We start from the raw sequence: 21,133 nt of genomic DNA on the forward strand, positions 1-21,133 counted from the left end.
TACAGTAGAGTTGGTCTGAAGTAGATTTTTTTCTCTGCTGATATGCTGATAGACTCTAGACACTGATCCTATATCTGAAGTCCCTTTCTACTGTGCTAGACTACTTGCTAATCTTGAAACCAGGCTACAACAAAAAAGAAGAGTCATAGTTAGGAGGAACTGGTTTATTCCTACCTGGGAACAAGATCTTGCAGTGGCAGAATGAGAAAAAGCCAATTATTGAGACAAACACGGAGTAACTACAGCAGAATTGATGTCACCAAGGGAGTTTGTGTGATAATTTAGTGGCCTTTTCTAAGTGGGAAAAAAATATGACTTCTTAGGCACTCAAGAAGAGAGAAGTGGGGACCTACTTAGGGGTTTATTTCAGTAGGACCTTCTCAAGTGTATGCTCTCTCCCTCTTCTCATGAATATGAGACTCAGATGACCTATACAACAGCTGAAAACTACACCAACAGGAGCAAGAACAAACAGATGAAGCCTCTGCAGAGACAAATGAGTAACTGTTATTCTATGTACATATTCCAGGCATCTCTGAGCACGTGAAGAATTAAGTAATATGTAAATTATCTGAATCCTACATGAGTGATGTATCATAACATATGCATCATGTGTATTACTTATTCAAACATTCATGGGAAACAACATTTATAAATGACAAAATAATTTGATTCCGTCTTTGGGTATGAGACAGTTGTAAAAATATTCTACAATATTAATACTTTATGTATAATTAATTAGATATCTGCTTCAATTGTAGGCTTTTTTTTTTCTCATATTATGCACTGCTAATCTAAATAAGTTCCTTATCTATCTGCTTGATTTTGAAATCAAGGTAGGTTGCCTTGATTTTTTGCTCCACAGTACCTCTCCAGAATGAAAGACAGTTCAGATCTGTCATTATTGGAAGTTCAAAAGTGGTAGGATTGATGAATCCTACACTGAAACCCTGCTAGTAGCACAAGCAAACTTCACGTGGATGTAAAGCGGGTGCAATTAACAATCAGTATACACATCTACATCTGAGATAGTTACTACACCATCTTTTAAGGGCGATGAAGTAAAATCAATGTTTTTATATGCAGCTGTCTTATCGTAAGATGAATGATTTGGCCCCAAAAATTCTGAATTCTTTTCACAATGGGGGAAAGTGAGGCAATTACCTCAGATTCAATTATCTGAAATGCAAGGTAAATTACCTTTCAAATCAGTAGTAGTTAGGTCAAGATTACATGTAGAATATCAGACAAGTATAATTGGTGTAAGGGCTCGCTGAAAGGCCATCTTCTGAAAAATATAACAAGGTAAATGGTGTAGGGTTAGCTAAGATACCAGTATGATTTTGCCATGTAATTGCAAACTTGAATTGGCTTGTGACTGTTTATATAGTCTTATAAGTATAACATTTCTTTCAGACCCTGAGGATGAATTTTCGGCATAGTGCACAAGAGATTAGGCATGCACTGCTTAGCAACTATGAATAAATCAACAACATTTTGACTCAATTATGCATAAGATAGTTTTTTCCTAGAAATAAGCACTGCTTCTCTTATTTTCCTATTCATGTGGGGTTCAACTTATTTTGTAAATGTGAAAATTGGAACAATATTTTACACTTATAGAAATGCACACGGATAATAAAGCTAAGAGTTAAGTTGTGGTCACTGTGGCTGTGAAGAGATGTAAGTACAGTTGCTATATTGATAACAAGGTTTTCATGTTCACATTGGTAGTACAACACAAATGATACAATTTGGGGAATTATTAGAGGTCAAAAGTATAACTATTTTGGTGGCCATCTTCCTATTAATATTTAGATTAGCTAATAAGTGCATTGCATAAAGCTCACTTTTAGACCTTACAGCTATCTTTCTACAGAAGGCTAATGAAAATCATAATTCTTAGCCTGATTAAAATGCTAAAATATGAGTGACGGTCATGAGATTTTAGAGGGTCCATCGCATTTGCATCTTTCAGGACAGATGTGATAACTTTTTGGGTGAATTTGCATCTTAATTCTGAGAATAAGATGCCATTTAATCTGTAAACTAAGATGCATAATGCAAAGGACACTGTCTACTTCCTCAAGATCTCCTGTGTTTCCCTCCCAGTTTTGGAAAGGGTTGAGGTAAACCATAATGACAACCAAAGGATACTATTCATTTTTGAATTAGACTGTCAGATGAAATTAAGGCTTCAACTGTTTGATCATTCCAATAAAAGCTGATGGTGACTGATAACTGAAGAGTAATAAAAGAAACACTTCTCCATATGTTCAAAAGTTTAAACATCTATTAAATTAGAGACAGTTTTAAACTGAGTATGTTTATGATCTTAGATCCAAATGGATAATGCAAAAAATTTGGCAGATTAAAGTATGAACAATTTAAAACAGGTAAGTAAAATTAATACCATATTTTAATCCTCTCCACTTTTTTGAAAAAAGTAAAGTTATACACCAGTGTCTTTGTTTTATTTTTCTAACTTTTATCAAACAAAACTGAAACTGCCATAAAATTGGTTGTCATTAGAGCCTAAACACCTTTCATGTTTCAGCAGACAAACTTTCACCTTTGCTGAATTTGGGAACTGAGTTTAGACATCATATACTATAAAGCAAATAGTATTTTTACCAGGATCACATTAGCATTCATCATTAAATCTTTATTCTTTTCATTTCCCAGCTTTCTGATTTTAATTGTCCAAATCCAATCTTACATGAAGTTATCTGTTCATTAATTCATCCACAGAACAGAAGACTCTTGGTTTTTTGCCCCCTTGACATGACATCCCCATTTTTTCCCATCATCATGCAGGCTTGTCAGGTCACCTAGTTCTCTAAATGCTTTTGGGCAACTCAGTGCCTTTTGTGCCTGCTAAGACACTTGAAGCCTACTGTGCAATCACTGTCTCCAAATCACAGTAGCAGTGAATGAATCTCTGTACAGACACTTTTAATACCAATAAAAAAAAATGCCTGACTGTGAAAATTGTTCTCAAGGGAACTTTCCACCATAGAAAGTAAAGTCCAATCTGTCTTCTCTAGATGACATTCTAAACTTTAGGTGGTGGGAATAATCAAGAAAATGTAAGGCCACAAATATTTCTGTATGCTATTTTTTTTTCCCCAAATAATTTTCTCTCCTTCTTTTTTAATATGTGCATATTCAATACGGCAGTATTTATACTGGTTTAAGCTCCTTAGGATACTATCAGAAGGGAAAAGAATTTTTTTTTTCCTTGTCTTCCTCACTGATTATAGATGATTATCTCAAAAGACTGATTATCTATCTTATAAAATGGGACTTCGAATCCTTAATTCATCTAAGTACTCTTGAAAAAAAAGAAATCCAGACTACTAAGAAAGAGTTTTTGCTGAAGTTTCATAATAGTATTCAGTAGTTCAGTAGATGTTTACGGGAAAAGAATATAAACTGTCTTTCTGTTCTGAAACCTAGGAAGGAGAAATATGTCAGTCTCAGATTAGTTTGGAGCAACTTGTGGTCTCAGCTTAGGTAAAGATGCATTTGATGCCCACAAAACATGATGGAATGAGGGCCTTGAGATCATCAATCTGTTCCTTTGCCTTTCCTCTACCTAATTTTTACTCACGAATAAAGCAAAATGTGATGCAGAATTACTAACATAGCTACTAACTTGAGCTTACTAATGTTCAGATACAATATAAACGCTAGGTGTCATTTGGTTTGTAATGGGAAGTTACAGAAAAGCAACTTGGGAGACTTTCAAGTGTGAATTGTGTGAAGAATGCAAAGCATTTCGGGAAAGGTTCTGCTTTGCATACCAGAATCCCACTGAGATTATTTTTTAAGGATATATCTGAAAGTTAAATTTGAAATGAGTAAGATTATTCATGTAAGTAACACTACAGATCAGTTGAAATATTAACATAGATACAAGAAACAAAGTAACCTAACTGCAAATCTTGGGAAGGGAGTGTTACAGCCAAGGCAAATCCTTTAAAGCACATATAGCAAGCAATGACTATGAGGTCCCAAAGACAATATTTCTTAATTATGGGAAGGGCACTATTCTGTAAGTGGAGAGGCAGTTACAGAGGATTAGAGAGGTCTAGTCCATCTCTACCAATGTATATATTTTTAGAGGCCTAATTCTTCCTGAACTTTCCATAAAATCTATGGAAGCTGTACATAGACAGGCATTCTTGAACAGAAGAGGTTTAAAATCTCAACATTTCATATGAATTCTTCCATAACAGACTGGTGTTTCAGTATTGGAGGCAAAGAGAAGTACTCAAAAGCAAGTAGATTTCTGCTCTAAAAGGCTTTGGAGAAGCAAGGCTAGCTGTATTCAGTAACTGATTATCAAGATTCAACAATTAAATATCACAACAGTAGGATAGAGCATTTGTATACACATTTCTGGATAGTATATTTATTACACCATTGTCTCCTGGTTCAAACAATTATCTTCTATTCTCATACTGTGTATTCATAAGGTTAATAAAGAACAAAGGAAGTAATTAAATGTCACATCAGAAAATCAGCTTATGCTCTGTGGCAGAGCTGTGATATTATTCTCCAACATTTTCTATTGAGACAGACCTCAAAGTTGTCTTTACCTGTTTAAATCAGTCATTCACTTTTTATGAGAAGTAGCTGGGGGTAATTGCAACAGCCAGCTGATGAACTGCAATAGAACTGCGCAAAAGTTTAAATTTGCTGAGAAATCTAGGATATGGGGCTTGACTATCTCAGCTCTAAATTGGCAAAAACATTCAGAATAAAATCCCACAGAAGTGTTTCAGGACTATAGGGACACCTGCCAATTTTGTGCCTTATTAAAATTACACTGGTTTTAAAAAGCCATTCTAGCAGCACTTTGCCCTTAACAACATGCTGAGGATGTTCAAAGTTTGTCCTGTGGGATGTGGTGTGGTGGGTACATAGGAACTTATATTATTTTAACTCCTAACATTTTGGCCCTAGTCAGGACTTCAAGAGACAGATGGGGCATTTCATCCCACTTACAGCAGCACAGACATCATCCTTACCTTTGGCTTTGGTTTTCTCTCTAATTTTCTATTAATGGACATTTGACATTTGTAAGCTACAGCTCCCTGCCTGCGAGTTGCTGGCAGCCACCTCTGCTTTCCTCTTTTTCCTTGCCAGCCATTGCTAGTAACATACTTTGCATTTTCTTATACATATTAGGAAGGTGCACTCTACTACATTTCTGACAGTGTGGTTAAACTATGACATGAAAATTTACTGTTCTTCTATTCCAAACTTCATTTCTATTTATTTATTTATTTATCATAACCAAATCTCTAAAAAATATAATTTGTTTGAATGATTGTGATGACATTGTTTTCAACAACGAAAACCTTTCCATATTATGGCTGTTGACTTCAATTCACTCCAGTTCCACTGACCCCAGGGCAGTTACGTTATTTTACACAAACAGAAGACCTACCCCAACATGGTTAAAAGCAATTGGTATATATCAGGACAGATCTCTTCCTTTCTTTGTTTTTTTTTTCCACAGAAGTCCCTGAAAAACCCTCTTTAAACAAGACAAAATTAAAAAACAACGACAACAGCAACAAAACAACCAACAAAACAAACAAAATAAAACAAAGCAAAACATAGCAAAACAGTACGAAGGACCAGGATATCAACCATCTAGAAACACATATTTATGCTACATAAAGATCTTGATCTTAATGTAACCTCATTCTTTTTCAATTAACAAGATGTCTTCTTCAAATCTCAGGGAAGAATAACTAATGCATGAGTTGTATGGAACTTGGTAATATTTACATATAAAAGGAAAGGTAATAAAAAAGGTAGAATAAAGGCAATAAAAAAAATTCTGTTAGCTCATCTAAAAAGACATCTTCATAAAGAAGACGTAGTATTAAAGTCTGTTAAATTGATATCTCCCTTTCAATCTCAATTGAATTACAGTTTTTTTCCTCTCTTTTAAAGTCCAGTCTTTCCAAAACTACCTAAACAACAATGTTCTGATAAGCTATTATCAACAGAGACTGATCATTGTAGGAGATGCCAAGTAATGAAATGCAGCAAAGGGGAGGGAAAAAATACAGTGTGATTTCCTGTCACAATCCATTGGGAGAACTAGCAAAAAGGAACTGCAAAGGAAAGAAAAGAATAAATTATCTACTCATACTATATGAGGAGCTGAAAAAAATGCCAAATTCTACCCTTAGATGAAAGTGTACCTCTCTTACATCAGGAAGGCAGAAATTTCTTTAATGGAAGATAAAACCACTATTGCAGATATAGAAATATGTTAAAGTTATCCTGACTACTTATATCAATGGGACATTTCATATCAACATGGGAGAGAGGAACCTGGTCTTAAAACTCTATTTTGGGACCAGAATTCCATAACAATATTCCTATATGTATATTACTGTGTGGCCATTACTGTGGGCCATGATCACTTTTGGCAGTTAGGGAAAGAAAAGAATCTACCAAAAGGGAATAAAGTCCGATTTCCTGAGACGCTAAAAGACCTACCATAGATATTTTGTTAAAATCTATTTCCTGACTGCCCCAATCTAGCTCAATTATGTATGCAAATAATTTTATTTAAAAAAATGCTACTTTCAAACATCATGTATCAAAGCCTCTGATGCCCTCTGGTACACTATTTTGTTATCCCTTGTTTCTCTTCTAGTAGTATTTACAATTTAACCCTGATAGAAAGTTTTTGAGTTAACTCATTAAAGGGTTCCCATTGACAAAACTTGCTAACAAGAAATGGAAACATAAATTTTCTTCACTGAGAAAAGAAACTCTAACTTCAGATTTATAAGCTTCAGAGCCATGGAGTCCCAGGAACTTTCAAAATGAGCACCTGAAAAACATGTAATGACAAAGGCTCCTTACACTTTTTAATGTTCCACACTATTAAATTGATTGCAAAAGTTCTGGTATGATGTAATGATTTTACAAGACAAAATACATTAGTTCATATTGTAAATAAAGAAAAAACCATATTCATTATTTATTTACTGTGTCTGCTCTTTGATCCTGCCTTAATCAACCCTACACTGGATTAGAAAGGAGCATTTTGATATCTTTCACACAGCCTAAATGCATCCATACTTTTCACACTGCCAAGAACAGTATCTTCCACAACTTTGCAAGAAATATTGAGACACCCTAAGCTATTCTTTTATTTCAAGTACATGGAATTAAGATAGATTTGGGTTTGCAGAAATAAAAAAATAATGTTGCTTTTCTGGCTCAGGGCACTCTGTTCTTTACGATCAAAGCACATTTGCATTTGTATTATTCCTTGTTTTCCTGCTTTGTTTTGAAATTCCAGTCTGATTCAGAAATGGAATTAAAATCAATATCTAACACACAAATACCACTAGCTAAAATCTAAGAGCCTAACTTTTTTATCCTCATAGTACAGAAATGATAGATTAACTTTAAAACTATGCAAACTGAAGCACCTATGGGCCAAGTTAACTCCAAATAATTTCAAATAAACTAATATGATGTAGCACAATATCCACCTAGTAGGTTGCTAAAAGGACACGTGATGCAAGAGGAAGATGTTTTTCCTCTTTCTATTTTGTTCAGACCTACCACGCTATCCTAGGAAGCTTGTTAGGGAAAAGGAGGTAAAAAGAGCTTTCTCCCTTCTGCCTCAACTTTAGATAGCAGCAAGCCGCAAGATCCACTGAAGCTGTCGAATACAACTTCACGCTACTCTAAGACAGAGATTTGATTATCCTGGAGTTTCTCTTCTATCATCACAAGAAAACAATTCACTTCAAAGCACTTCAGATGTTCCTCCGTATATTGTGCTTACTAACGCATAATTTACTAACATAAAATCAGTTGGGTGCTCTCAGTGTTACTACACCATGCCTTTCATGACGATACGTTATAAATAGATTTTCAGCGCTGGATAGGGAGAGGAAATAATTTAAAAAGGGTAACATCTATACAACACACAAGAAGAAAGCCAAAAAATAAAAAGAAAGCAAAAAGAAAGCTTTCAAAATAGTCAAAAATATCTTGAGTATACTGAATGAAATGTGAGAAAAAAAAAACAATAAACCAAAACAATAGCATTTAAAAAAAAAAACAAAAAAACTAAGACGATGTAGTAAAGATTCAATATTGTTTTTTTCCCTAAGCAGCATCATGAAACAAAACATAAATGACTTATTTTACAATCAAATAGTGGGGGAAAAAGCTGGGTAAGATCAAAGTTGTCAGTCTGCCATCCTGCCCTTAACTTATCCATACAATCATAGACTGGCTTCAGTTGGAGGGGATCTTAAAGATCATCCAGTTCCAATCCTTCTGTCATGGGGAGGGTTGCCGGCTACTAGATCAGGCTGCCCAGGGCCCCATCCAACGTGGCTTTGAGCACCTCTGGGGATGGGGTATCCACAGCCTCTCTGGGCAATATGTTCCAGTGCCTCGCCATCTTCTGAGTAAAAAATTTCTTCCTAACACCTAAGCTAAATCTCCTTTTAGTTTAAAGCCATTCCCCCATGTCTGTCACTGTCAGACCACTTAAAAAGTCAGTCCCTCTCCTGCTTGTAAGCTCCCTTCAAGTACTGGAAGTCTGCAGTGAGACGTCCCGGGAGTTTTTTCTTCTCCAAGGTAAACAAGTCCAACTCCCTCAACCTATCTTCATAGGAGAGGTGCTACAGCCCCTTGACTATCTCTGTGGTCCTACTTTGGAGGTGTTCCAGCAGCTACCCATACTTCCCGTACTGGAGGCCCCAGGCTTGGACACTGTACTCCAGGTGGGGCCACACAAGCGCAGAGTAGAGGGGGACAATCCCCTCCCTCCCCCTGCTGGCCACCTCTCTTTCAGTGCAGCAGGATACTGTTGGCCTTCCAAGCTACAAGAACACACTGCTGGCTCATATCCAACTTTTCATCCATCAGTATCTCCAAGTCCTCTTCCGCAGGGCTGCTCTCAATGAGTTCTTCTCCCCATCTGTATTCACACCTGGGACTGCCTGAACCAAAGTACAACATCTTGTACTTGGGCTTGTTATACCTCATTAGGCTCTCTTGTGCTCACTTTTTGAGCCTGTTCATATCCCTCTGTATGGCATCCCTTCCTTCTATTGTTTCAATTGCACCACTCAGCTTAGTGTCATCAGTAAACTTGCTGAGAGTGGACTCAATCCCACTTGTCTATGTCATTGACAAAGATGTTGAAGAGCACTGCTCCCAAGACAGACACCTGGGGGACACCACCACTCTTGACCGACCTCCATCTGCATATAGAACTGCTGACAACAACCCCCTGGCTATGACCATCCAACCAATTATTCATCCACCAAACTGTGTAGCCTTCAAATTCATATCTTTCAAATTTAGAGATAAGGATGTGGTGCGGGACTATGTCAAAGGCCTGGCACAAATCCATGCAGATGACATCCAGCGTCATTACACTTGTACTTTCCCTAACTTTAAAAACTCCATTACAGAATTGCTGGTGTAATTTTTTTTTTTTTAAAAAGGCAACAAAAAACAACCTACTAGAAAATCCCTACAAACCTTTTGTATTGCAAAATGCACAATACTTACTAGAAGAATAATGATCTTTACTTGTATTAGCTTGCTTACGTAGCATTGTTTTAGCAATCAAAAGTATTATCAAAAAAGAAGCAAAACAACCACAGTCAACAAAAAGGCAGTTTTACCAGCTCCATCAACAAGATCTTATTACCACTGGATATTTGAGCCTTACAACTCACCAGTTTGAAAAGAAATTTCAGTGTCATGGCAATTTACTAATAAAAAACATCCTGCCAATTAGCAATACTCACAGAATTATAGAATCATGGAATGGCTTGGATTAGAAGGGTTCTTAAGGATCACCTAGTTCCAACACCTCTGTAAAGGCAGGGACACCTCCCAACAGACAAAGTTGCTCATAGCCCCATCCAACCCGGCCTTGAATACCTTTTGGGATGGGGCATACACAGCCTCACTGAGCCACCTGAATGATTACTGTTTTCACACAAACAATTAGTTGCTTTTTCTTTTTTTTTTAGCAGTATGGTCTCAAAATTACTAAGATACATTTCAAAAGAAGTAAGAAAAAACCTGATGTCTCTCTCCAAAAACCAGCCATGATGATTTAAAAAGAACTTGTAGTCTTCTCCGCATCTCCACTGAAACTGAAATGCAGATGGTCCACTTTTTTTATTTTCTACAGTTAAATGAGATGTAGCCAGCTATGAATAAAGTATAAAAGGCTAGAAGAGATTTCCTGAATTATCTTAGAACCTGCCCATAGAATTGTATTCATATTTTGATGAAGATATTTACTTATCTTTAAAAAATACTACTTAATCCTCAAGACCAGAAGAAATACAGGGTTCCTGAGTCCAGAAGTACATTCTAATCATTTCCCAGCTCCAACATGGAGAAAGCCTGGAAGGGATAAATGTCTTGCGTTCTCCTCTCTGCCACTTCTATGCCTCCTGAATGGAAGTCCTAATGCTTTACTACAGATCCAGAGCTGGATTAGTGGTGACTGGCCACAAAGCTCTATGCAAGTTAGTAAATCTTAACATCATCTATCTGCTTCAGTTTTTCATCCACAGAACAGATTAATGGGATCTCCTTGTATTACAAAACCTTTGTGAAAAAGCTTGTTTGTGAAACTGTTATATACTCTAGTGATATAATGCCATAGAAAAGATGAGATGCCAAAGAAAACTGTTATCAAAACAGAACTTCAATACTGTTTGTTAAATAAAACATGAAAATTCATATTTAACAAGAAATACACCTGCTGTTGAATAGCTGCACATTAAGAAGGGGCTCCGTTATGAGGAAACAGAGTTCCAATGGGAAAAGAAATGACACATAACTGTACAGTTAAAGATTGTATCATAAGACTCAAGCATAGAAGGATTTATTTTTCCCATTTTGGAGTACTGGATATTGTAGACTTACAAAATTATTTTGTGCCTTTTGTGTACTTGTATGAATGTACAATTACTCAGGGACTCTATCAGTTATACTGATGTACTGAATAATAATCCATTTAAAAACTATCTGAAGTTACAAGGAAGGGGTGTGGTTGAGGTTTAAACAACCAGATTAAAAATTCTCACTTTTTGTTTCTCTACCTCTTTGCTTTACATTCAGGCTTCTTTCATTGATATGCAAGCTATAACAGCAACATACTTCACCTACTAGCTCAACTGCATTCTTTATGAAAACCATGATTGCATGCTCTATAAATAACTTGACAGATATTGCTTTCTGTGTTCCAAGCACTGAAGAAAAAGGATGGCAAAGTCATGTTCATAAGTCAGTGCTGAAGGTTTCAGGTTCAAAATAGGGACACATTTTCCAAAGACAGAAAACGGAGCTGTAAATCATCTCCTTCTCTTCCATCCTGATCCCATGCTCTATATGACTGTTATATTCTTGTGGTATCTCTTTGAGATGGAGCAAATGTAATTCCACTTAGCAGCTTCACAGTACCCATGCTAAAAATGTTATACATAGAATTATAGAATCATAGAATCGCTCAGGTTGGAAAAGACCTTAAAGATCAGAGTCAAATTATCAACAAAATCTTTACTAGTTTCCATTAAACTGTGTTCTCAGTCTGTATTTTTGAGATTCTCTACAGTTAGCATAATGTTAGTCTCAATTTGGGTAACATGAGCCCCATTCAGTGAACTTGTTTCTTACTCTTTTTCAGCACTATCTTTTTATGTGTAACCTTCATCCAAGCATACAGAGAAGTCGCTATATTCCAACAGGTTAGTTTTGGCTTAAACCTTTACTGTGTTCTTAATTCCACTGATGAGGACTCCCCACCCACCTCAAGCATGGAGCAAAAAAACATCATTTACGTATTAGATCAAACAAAATGTTGGTAGCCCATTTTATTGCTGAATTTCATATCCTCATAGTCTGGAGCATCTTTGGGATTCTGTTATCCCAAGGTCATCTGAAAAAAGCTGTGAGCTTTCTCCTACCAATACAAATTTGCCTATCTCAAGCGTCAAGTGTTTCTTTTTCTTCACTGATTAGAGCATTTTGATCACAATATTAGATGTCATTTCACTGTTTTTTTTTTTAATTAGGATCAAATTCAGAAGTTTATTACTAATATAAAAACTTTAAAATTTTGAAAATGATATTACTTTTTTATAATGTAATACACTAACATTTTGTGCTGATAATTTAACTTGTGTGATAGCAGAGGTAAATGAAATCTATTCAGCAGGTAGCAGCAAATTTTTGAACAATACAGCACTGTTACTACAACCAGCTACATTACACTGAAGTTTTCTATCATGGAGTATGCATTATTAAGACATTATTTAAACCTGGCTGATTAAAAAATGATACAGGAATGATTGCTTAAAATATGCTTTATAATCTTGTAAATAATGTGATAAGGAGATTTGCTGTGTACAAAGATGTACTATAGAAAAAGGAAACTGTACTTAAGGAGGATTAGATAGCTCAGGAGGCTTATCAGAGAGTAAACGGGAACCTTTTATCACCTACCTTTTAAATTCAGTCCGGTTCAGTAGTGACTGAGAGTCATTACTGTTTAGTGACATATAAAATGTGCTTGGGTTTTAGCCCAGATCACAACTGGAAAGCATCCACATCATAAAAGGCAGAACTACAAATTTCTTTAATCTGCATTCTAATTGACAATTTTCCAAGATCTGATCTGAAGACTTAATGCGCTTCAAGAGCTTAACTACTATTTTAGCTGAAAAAAAACAGTCTCTTAATGTTAGAGTCTAAGTGAAGGATGGCAGAATAGAATGGGAAAATACTATTCATAAAGTATTGAACTGGCTTCATACCTTATTCCTAGAGTTACTGGCTGAACATCTTTAATGATAACCAAAACAACTTAAAAATAAACCTTCTCACATATAACAGTATCAATTCAGAAAAGCAAGGTCAAGAAACTTGCCATCTGCATCAGCCATCACACTCCAGATTTTTAGTTTCATCTTTTAAGTTTTCAGGCTCAGCAAAGATTATGTCACATTCATCATAGCTGGATAAAACAATTTAAGTCTGATTATCTACCATCTACAATACGGTGGTATCATTCTGCTTTGATTATCTATTAAATTGACTTTGCACTGTTACAAATGACTACATCAGGTGAAAAGTAATGACAAATTAGGCTCATCTTGCAAAGATCTAAAGTACAAGTTTTTTTTTCTGGAAAAAATAAGAATAGCTAATTAATTGTTTTACAAAAAGTGATAAGAATTTTTTTTTCTTTCATATTATTGTTTACTTTGATTTTTAGCACAATTCAGATTTAGCAAAAGATTTATGATCTATTTCTAGATTGATACTAAGAAAGTAGGATTCTAAATAGGGTTTGAAAGCATACAAACACTTTATTTTACTGTCTATTAAAATAAAGCTGTGGTAATTCACAATAACAGACATTAACAATTACATATTAACAAAAAGACATAGGTTTCAGCTGAAACTTACCAATGCTATGTCTGTTTCCCAGAAGAATAAAAGATACTACTCTTTCCTAGCATATTAAAGGAAAAAAAGTATATTAAAAAAGCATATTAAAAGAATCTAGGAATACAACATCAGTGCAAAAGAATTTGAAATAACTACTAAAAATGGTTTTTGATTACTTTGCAATTAAAAAATAGGTCAAGTTTAAGAGCTGATAGGCTTGTAAGTGTAAAATAACTTTTAAAATGAGAAGGAAAATACTTTTACTAAGAAATGGAAGACACATTACATGCTACTATGAAAGCATATAATAATTAAAAATTCCTTGGCTGTAAAATTTAGACCCTATGTTTTGTGAGTGCTTTAGACTATGATACCTACACCAGAGCAAGAATTTTACTAAATTGATTGTGGGCATATTTCAGATTCCTTTTCCATAAATATTTTATGGTTTTCCAAAAGTAGCTTTCAGATTACTTCTGGAAATGTTCTGTTATTACCAATCTATTACTAAAACTGTGGGGGTCTGAGAAAAAACACAGGAGTCAATAGAAACTTCTTATACTAAATTAGAATAGTCTCCACTTAGAAATTTAATTTACTGAGTACTTAGATCAGTGTCTCCTCATCTGCAGTTTTATTTTTTTATTTTTTAAGTCCCTTTTTTTTCATTTAGGCACAAAGAGTGTTTGAACCAAAATATTTACTTTGTTCAGCTCTAAAATGTATTATAATCCAAATGTGAGATTACCTTCAATCTCTTATTTCTCTCCTATAAATAAATAAGAAAGTGAAATCTCACTTTTTTTTACAGTTTCCTGACGTCTTTATTTAAACTCATTCAATCAGAGATTATTAGCACACTAGGGTTCGTCTTACGTAAACTCTACAGTAATGAAAGTTTGTGAAGGCTGATATTTCTATGAATTATACTAGTGTAAATTTGACTTAGAATAACTCTAGCTATTGACATATAGTGAGATTTCAAAGAGCTAGGACGTACAAGTTCTGTTCTAGATTTCACATCCTAATTTTTCCTTGTCCAACATTATATATAGCAAGAAAACATTGTATAATTTAGTAAGGAAAACCTATTTAAGATATCATCAGAATCCTCAATATCTGTCATTACTGTAGTAACATAATGCATTTTGCTTCTGTTTTCTTCAGTGAAAAGTTCCTCCAGACTAACTTTTAGAAGTTATGCCTGATTTGTTTTCAAAATATAAATTGATTTTAGAGAATAATTTTTTCTTCTTTTCTTGAACATCTCAAGAGAATCACAGAATGGTTAAGGTTGGAAGGGACCTCTGGTCTAGCACCTCACTCAGACTGGTTGCCCAGGCCCATGTGCAGACAGCATTCGAATATCTCCAAGGAGGAGACTTTACAACCTCTCTGGTCAACCTGTGCCAGTGCTCCATGATCCTCTCAGTAAATAAGTGCTTTCTGATTTTCTGATGAAACCTCCTGTGCTACAGTTAGTGCTCATTTTTCCTGTCACTAGGCACCACTGAGAAGTGGCCTGGTTCCTTCTTCCTTGCCCATCCCCTCAAGTATTTATAGATATTGATAAAACCCCCCTGAGCCCTCTATTCCCTAAGTTGAACAGTCCCAGTACTCTCAGCTTTTCCTCACAGGAGAGATGCTCCAGTCCTGTAAATCATCTTTGCAGACCTCTGCCGCACTTTTTTCAGTAGCTCTATTATCTCTTTTGTACTGGGGAGATATAGAGCTACTCTCACAATATAGAATTTTATTGAACCTTTTAGGATATTTCAAGCACAAGTTTGAAGTAAGACACATTAAGATCCCACCCCTTTTATTCTAACTAAGTAACATCAAATGGCAAAATTTTGGCATCCTGGCATAACTTGATCCTAATACACAATAAAAGAACATGGCAGAGAAGCATTTAAGATTTTTCAGCTTGCAGGGCATTGTTATAATAAAGACATCCAGCATAGTTACCTTACAGGTTCCCAGACATTTTTACACTTGAGACATTCAGAACTGATTGTTCCACAAAGGATTAAAAATTGGTTAGTATGCTTACTACTGTAAACAGAACAACAAACAGCCATTTACAAAAGTGGTGTTGAATTAGTCTACCTTCATGCAGCTTGCATACAAGTCTACAGAGGGTTTCAGAATTCATATCAGCGCTAGTTTCTTGGATGAAATTAGGGTTCTGCAATTTTTAGCAAAAAATATTTCTGAAAATACCCATTTATTCTCCTATACTGAATCAGAAATGAATGAATGAAAGAAGAGAGGAAGGAAAAGAAGCATAACATTCTGTTCATTCATTCTTCCATTTTAGACCGCAAGATTATTTTATCTACTCTCAGTTGAATTATAATTAGTAGCATGAATAAGGTGCTTAGCCTACACTGAAACAAATTTAATGTTATTATCTAGAGAATAACTCTCTAAGGCATGTCACATATAGTGACATTATAACTGTGAATGCTTTAAACACTGAATTCTGTTAAATGTATATCAGTATGCAAAAACAGTAGAAATACATGGACCTAAAGCTTATTCAAATACTTTGTATTTACTATTTTTGACATGGACTGTAAACATACTCTTCAGTGTTAGTTTAACAAGTCACAAACAAGAAACATTCAATAGAATATTTTATTTATGCTTTATATCTTTGTTTTTCACCTCCTAGCATGGAGATTATCTTCTAGTTGAATTATTGCTCAATTAGGTAATTGGATTAAAATAAATAAACAAATAAAAAGGGTGATTTTTCTTTCATGTAGGATTCTTAGTCAGAGTGGACTTCTCTGTCTTACTTTTAGAAAAGATGTTGCTTTTCCTCTTGCAAATTACAGTTAAAACTTTATTTCTGATACTAATTGGTCTCTCAAATCAGGGACAATATTTAATTTGCATTTCATGGCCCAGTTTGATATAATTTTTCCTTTACTGTTACTTGACAACCACAACACTGGCTCTGTTTTCTTTTCTAGGTTTTTCTTCTTTTTTTCTTTTTTCTTTTTAGTCATGCACAAAGGATCGATATTTCCTACTCAGTGAAATGTACACTGAAAATTTCTTCTAGAAATGAGTTGCAGTTGGTGCTTGGTTTCCTAGAAAGTGTCAAACATTTTGATGATATACTATAATCACGTTTTCCATACATTCATTATTTATTTATTATGCTTGTATTGTCTTAATTAAAGGATGGTGTAGCATATTGCTGTATGTGGTGTATTTTATTCTCATTTTTTTGCAAATTACATTCCTCTGTGCATAAATACTAATTTCTGTTTAACAAATAATAATACAACCCTTTGTAGAAAGCTTACAGCTTTCACTTTTTCAGCTTTTCCAGACAATTTCGTTTGATTTTTCTGTTAACGTCTTAAGAAGCAATCCAGGAAAACACTGGTTACCAGCATCAATAGTTTAGTGAATAAATATACTTTGTCTAATGTAGTTGATCCATTAAGACTGGAATTTTCAGTAGAAGTTAATGGAAATAAGTACTCTCTTCAATTAAAAAAAAAAAAAAAGAAAAAAAAAGGCTATATTATTCCTTTGGTCTACTTTGGAAATGTCAGACATAACTTTCCTTCATCACATTAATAATAGAGGAAAAAATAACAGAGAAACAAAACACATTTGCTGCCTCCTGGAGCCAATATGCAATCTGTCAGCAGAGGAGTCTTACAAGACATAAACCACACCAAATAGCCAGATCCTCAGCTGAGACAAAATTTGATGTTTGTACACTAGTTTAAATTAGCCAAGGATCTGTTTCCTAATTAAGCTAGCCCTGATAGCTCTGATGCTCCTATAATAGAGGACAATACTAAAGGACACTGATGTTTCTCTTCTCTGAAGTTTGTCCAAAATTCTATGCTATCACCGCTAGATTTTTATCCCTGATTTACCTCAAACAGTTAAAATCATATTTTGGTGTCCTGCAGTTTGAAAGAGTTTGTGTGACATATCTCCTAAAAGCCTGTGCTTATTCTGGAACAGAGTAGTCGCTTTCAATCTGTTATCACCTCTGCATCATTAGATAGTCTGAAACAGCACGTGGCAGCTGCCTAGGTTTCCACTGTGTTTAAACTCCAGAGCCACTCTCCTGAAGGAGGCAGCAAAACCCAAAGACAGCAAATGATCAATTAGGCTAGAACAACCTTGCTACTTCAGAATAGAAAAAGAAATAGAAAAATCAAATGCAGACAGTGAAACAAGCTAAGGATCAGTAGCTTACCACAGCAAAGGTACAAACAGAAATGACAGGACTCATGAATACCTTTATCCAGTGCAAGCACTTGATTTACTAAATACATGTAGGCACTAATGGAAGTGATAAAGATTCAAGATGTAATACAAATTGAATTAAATCCACTTTCTCTTTACAAAGTCAGATATATAAAAGAGGGGTTTTTTTTCTACTTAATCAATTTACCCCTCACACTGAAAGCCATTCCTTCTAAGTGTATACAGTTTCTCATAAGGTTTTTCCCAAATTGTTCATTTTTGCAAGTATTGCACTAAATAAATTACAAATCACTAAACATACTATGTTGTCTTTTGTCCCCTAACTTCTGCAACTACAATTCTTGATGCAAAAGAATATACACAAGGTTTATCCATATGTGCTTGCATAGTTTAAAAATACAAGGGCTGCTCCAAAATCAGTGCCTCCTAATTTATTATGTTGGCCCATGTCAGAGGCAGATGGTGGTATGGCAGTATAGGTTAAATCTTCCCACCAATATTCCATTACATCTTGTTGCTGTGTGACAGGTGGCAGCAGAGGGACAGTCTGACAAAATGACGTCTGACATGGAAGCGCATATGAAGTAAAGGGTGGAATTTAATTCCTCCATGCAGAAAAAATGGCACCCATTGACATTCATCAACACTTACCGAACATTTATGGACACCAAACAGTGGATATGAGCACAGTGAGGCGGTGAATGGTGCATTTCAGTGGTGATGCTATGTGAAAGACAAGCCATGTTCAGCATGGCCATGCAGATTTTTATAAGCAAGGCATGCAGAGTCTGATTTGTCACTGGCAAAAATGCATATCTAATGGTGGTTTGTAGCTGAGAATTTGCTCTATAAATAGTGTTATTTTGCACTTCGTATCTGTTGTAGTTTCCAAGAAAATAAATAGGAGGCATTACTTTTGGATCAGTCTACATGCATATGCTTCAAAGCTGAATTCATGAATTAGAAAACACCATTTTCCTGAAGAAAGTCCACACTTGTTTCCCTTTATAGTCAAAGAAGAGAGTAAGTAATTGCGGGACATAACAAATTTGATCACAAAGTAGTTATTGTTTCTTTCCTGACTGTTTTTTCCCCCTAACTATAAAGAGTAATTATGTCTGATACACTACAGATATCTAGATTGCAGAATTCTGTGCTTGATGGACACGCATGAATTACCTTCACTGATACTAAACTAAGATCAGCATACCTACACTCCAGTCCATTTCCTCCACTGCATCTCCATATAATCCATGTTTGCTTTTCCCTCTGAAATTTTTTGAAGCATATAGAGCAGTATGGACATGAAGATAAGACAGGACAAGAAGAAATGGTGCATCATGGTTCCTGGGGAAAAAGAAAAACAAAACAATAATTAAAAAAAAAAAAGATTTAGTCTATTTTACAACAAAATTTCTAAGCAGAATTGTATTGTCAGTATAGCTCAAAAAAAAAAAAGGTAAAATGAATACAAAATAGGATAAAGTATCTGATTACAGGGTAAATTTTGAACACACAACAAACACATAGTAAAAATTTCAGTTCAAAAGTGCACACTGAATTGTATGCATTAAAAAAGAACAAAATTTACTCAATCACTGTTTGCTATATTTGTAGAAAGAGATTTTATTTATAGACAGGAACCTAGCAGGTTCTGGCTACAAGAATCTCTTAGTTTTACAAGTGCATGTTTAAAAGCCCTAACACAACTGCTGTTCAGAAACATTCATTTAGGACAACATACATATGTATATATAACCACTTTCCTCAACAAGGTCATATGGAAGGTAATCAACTAACTAGACTATTATAAGGACCTGGGCCAAACATACCATAGTATCACTGACTGTGTCAAACCAAGTATACTAGCACTTTCTCCTCTATCCAGACTAAGGTTTATGACAAAATCTTTTCCTGTCATTTAATGAGGTGTTTCTATGCACGTGATCAGCATGCAACACTAGAAATACATTGCATTTTTATATGCTGCAACACAGCATAAATAATTTTAAAATACATACTAATACAAAGAACTTGTTCTCCTCTCACAGTAATAGTCTCCATTGTTTTAATTCTACTTCTTGAACTGAGACGAAAGAGAGCAATAAACAGACTCTGTAAATTTTGCTGCTCATGTGATATGTCAACATGATATTTATGATCAGTTCCAGCAGGCTGTGAAAGAAAAGCTCAAATAAGAACATTTCCTTATGCATTATTTATAGAACTTTACTTTAAAGAGTGCAGTACTAGCTGAATTTACTGCTGTACGCTCTAACAACATTTGTAATACATTACGCATACTGTAAATTTCACTTGAATCACAAGAGCACTAGCCAGAGAACTTGACTGGATCTCACCTTAAGACACTCAGCTAATTATAGAGCATTCTTGGGGTTATTTACTATATTTTCCCTTGCCACTTTTGTGGTGGATGATATATATGATTCATGTCAAAATCAAAGGAAAACTATATATTTCCTCATGCAGTTAATTCACCCATCTTTTAAAGGGATGGAGGAACAATTCAGATATGCACATGCAAATTTTTCATTTAAAAAAATATATTCTAATCTATCAACATCAAGAACCTGAAAACAAGGTATTTTCATAAAAGAAATTCATATGACATCAATACTATACTATCAAGGAAAATTAACAAATATAGTACATTTTGGTCCATCTCTCTCATTGATTGGATCTGTTTTTGAGAAGTTGCATGTTTAAAACTTTCTTATTTTATTGGCACAGGCAGCAATGAATAAACACAAAAAGGGAAACATTTACCTAGATTACTCACTGGATAGCAGTGTTTCTGATTGGGAAGTTTTCTCCATAAATATTTCTCCTTTAAAAAAAAATGGCCAAGTAATCACAGAATAAATAGAAGATTTTTCATGTGGGAAATTGAAAAGGAATATCTGAATTCCCTTCAGATAATTTTTCATATGTCCTTAATGATCTCAGTATTGATAAACATATTATAAAGTACAGATTCCCCAAAATAAAAAGATAATGTTTCTCATAAAATTTACTTTTAGCATGAGGTTGCATTTATTGTTATTTGATAGGTCATATATGTGGGAAACTTTCATTACTGTAGCAAAAAATAATACAGGAGCCTTCTGAGTCAATTAATAAGACTGAAAATGTCAGCATTTTAAGTCAAAAAGATGTATACTTATAAATATAATGTTAAATTTAATTTTAAATTTAATATGTCTCTTAATCAAACACTGACCTTTCATTAAAGAACATTTCTACAAGGCAACTGTTTTTGTTTTCTTTTGTATTGTTTTACAACCTGAATCCTTCTATTGCATCTTAATCTTCAGCTTTTTCTTTAATCACAGTTCAATGAATTGAGACCAATACATAAATTTTAGGGTAAAAC

The 21,133-nt window shown here is 34.7% G+C and overlaps 1 protein-coding gene across 9 annotated transcripts in view; it reads right to left on the reverse strand.

Moving 5' to 3' along the window:
- Positions 1 to 21,133, reverse strand: part of STS (steroid sulfatase) — a 113,488-nt gene that overhangs the window by 53,654 nt on the left and 38,701 nt on the right. For 7 of the 9 annotated variants that reach the window (XM_021411070.1, XM_021411032.1, XM_021411009.1 and 4 more), the window contains 2 exons: positions 18,954 to 19,086; positions 13,510 to 13,555 (listed from right to left, as the gene is read on the reverse strand). In XM_021411070.1, the coding sequence (XP_021266745.1) occupies positions 13,510 to 13,555; positions 18,954 to 19,086 (179 nt within the window). Of the gene's footprint in view, positions 1 to 13,509; positions 13,556 to 18,949; positions 19,087 to 21,133 lie in introns of all 9 variants that reach the window. The other 2 variants (XM_021411051.1, XM_021411079.1) reach the window with 1 other exon arrangement.

Source organism: Numida meleagris, chromosome 1 (genome assembly GCF_002078875.1).
Source record: "Numida meleagris isolate 19003 breed g44 Domestic line chromosome 1, NumMel1.0, whole genome shotgun sequence".
Lineage (NCBI taxonomy): Eukaryota > Metazoa > Chordata > Aves > Galliformes > Numididae > Numida > Numida meleagris.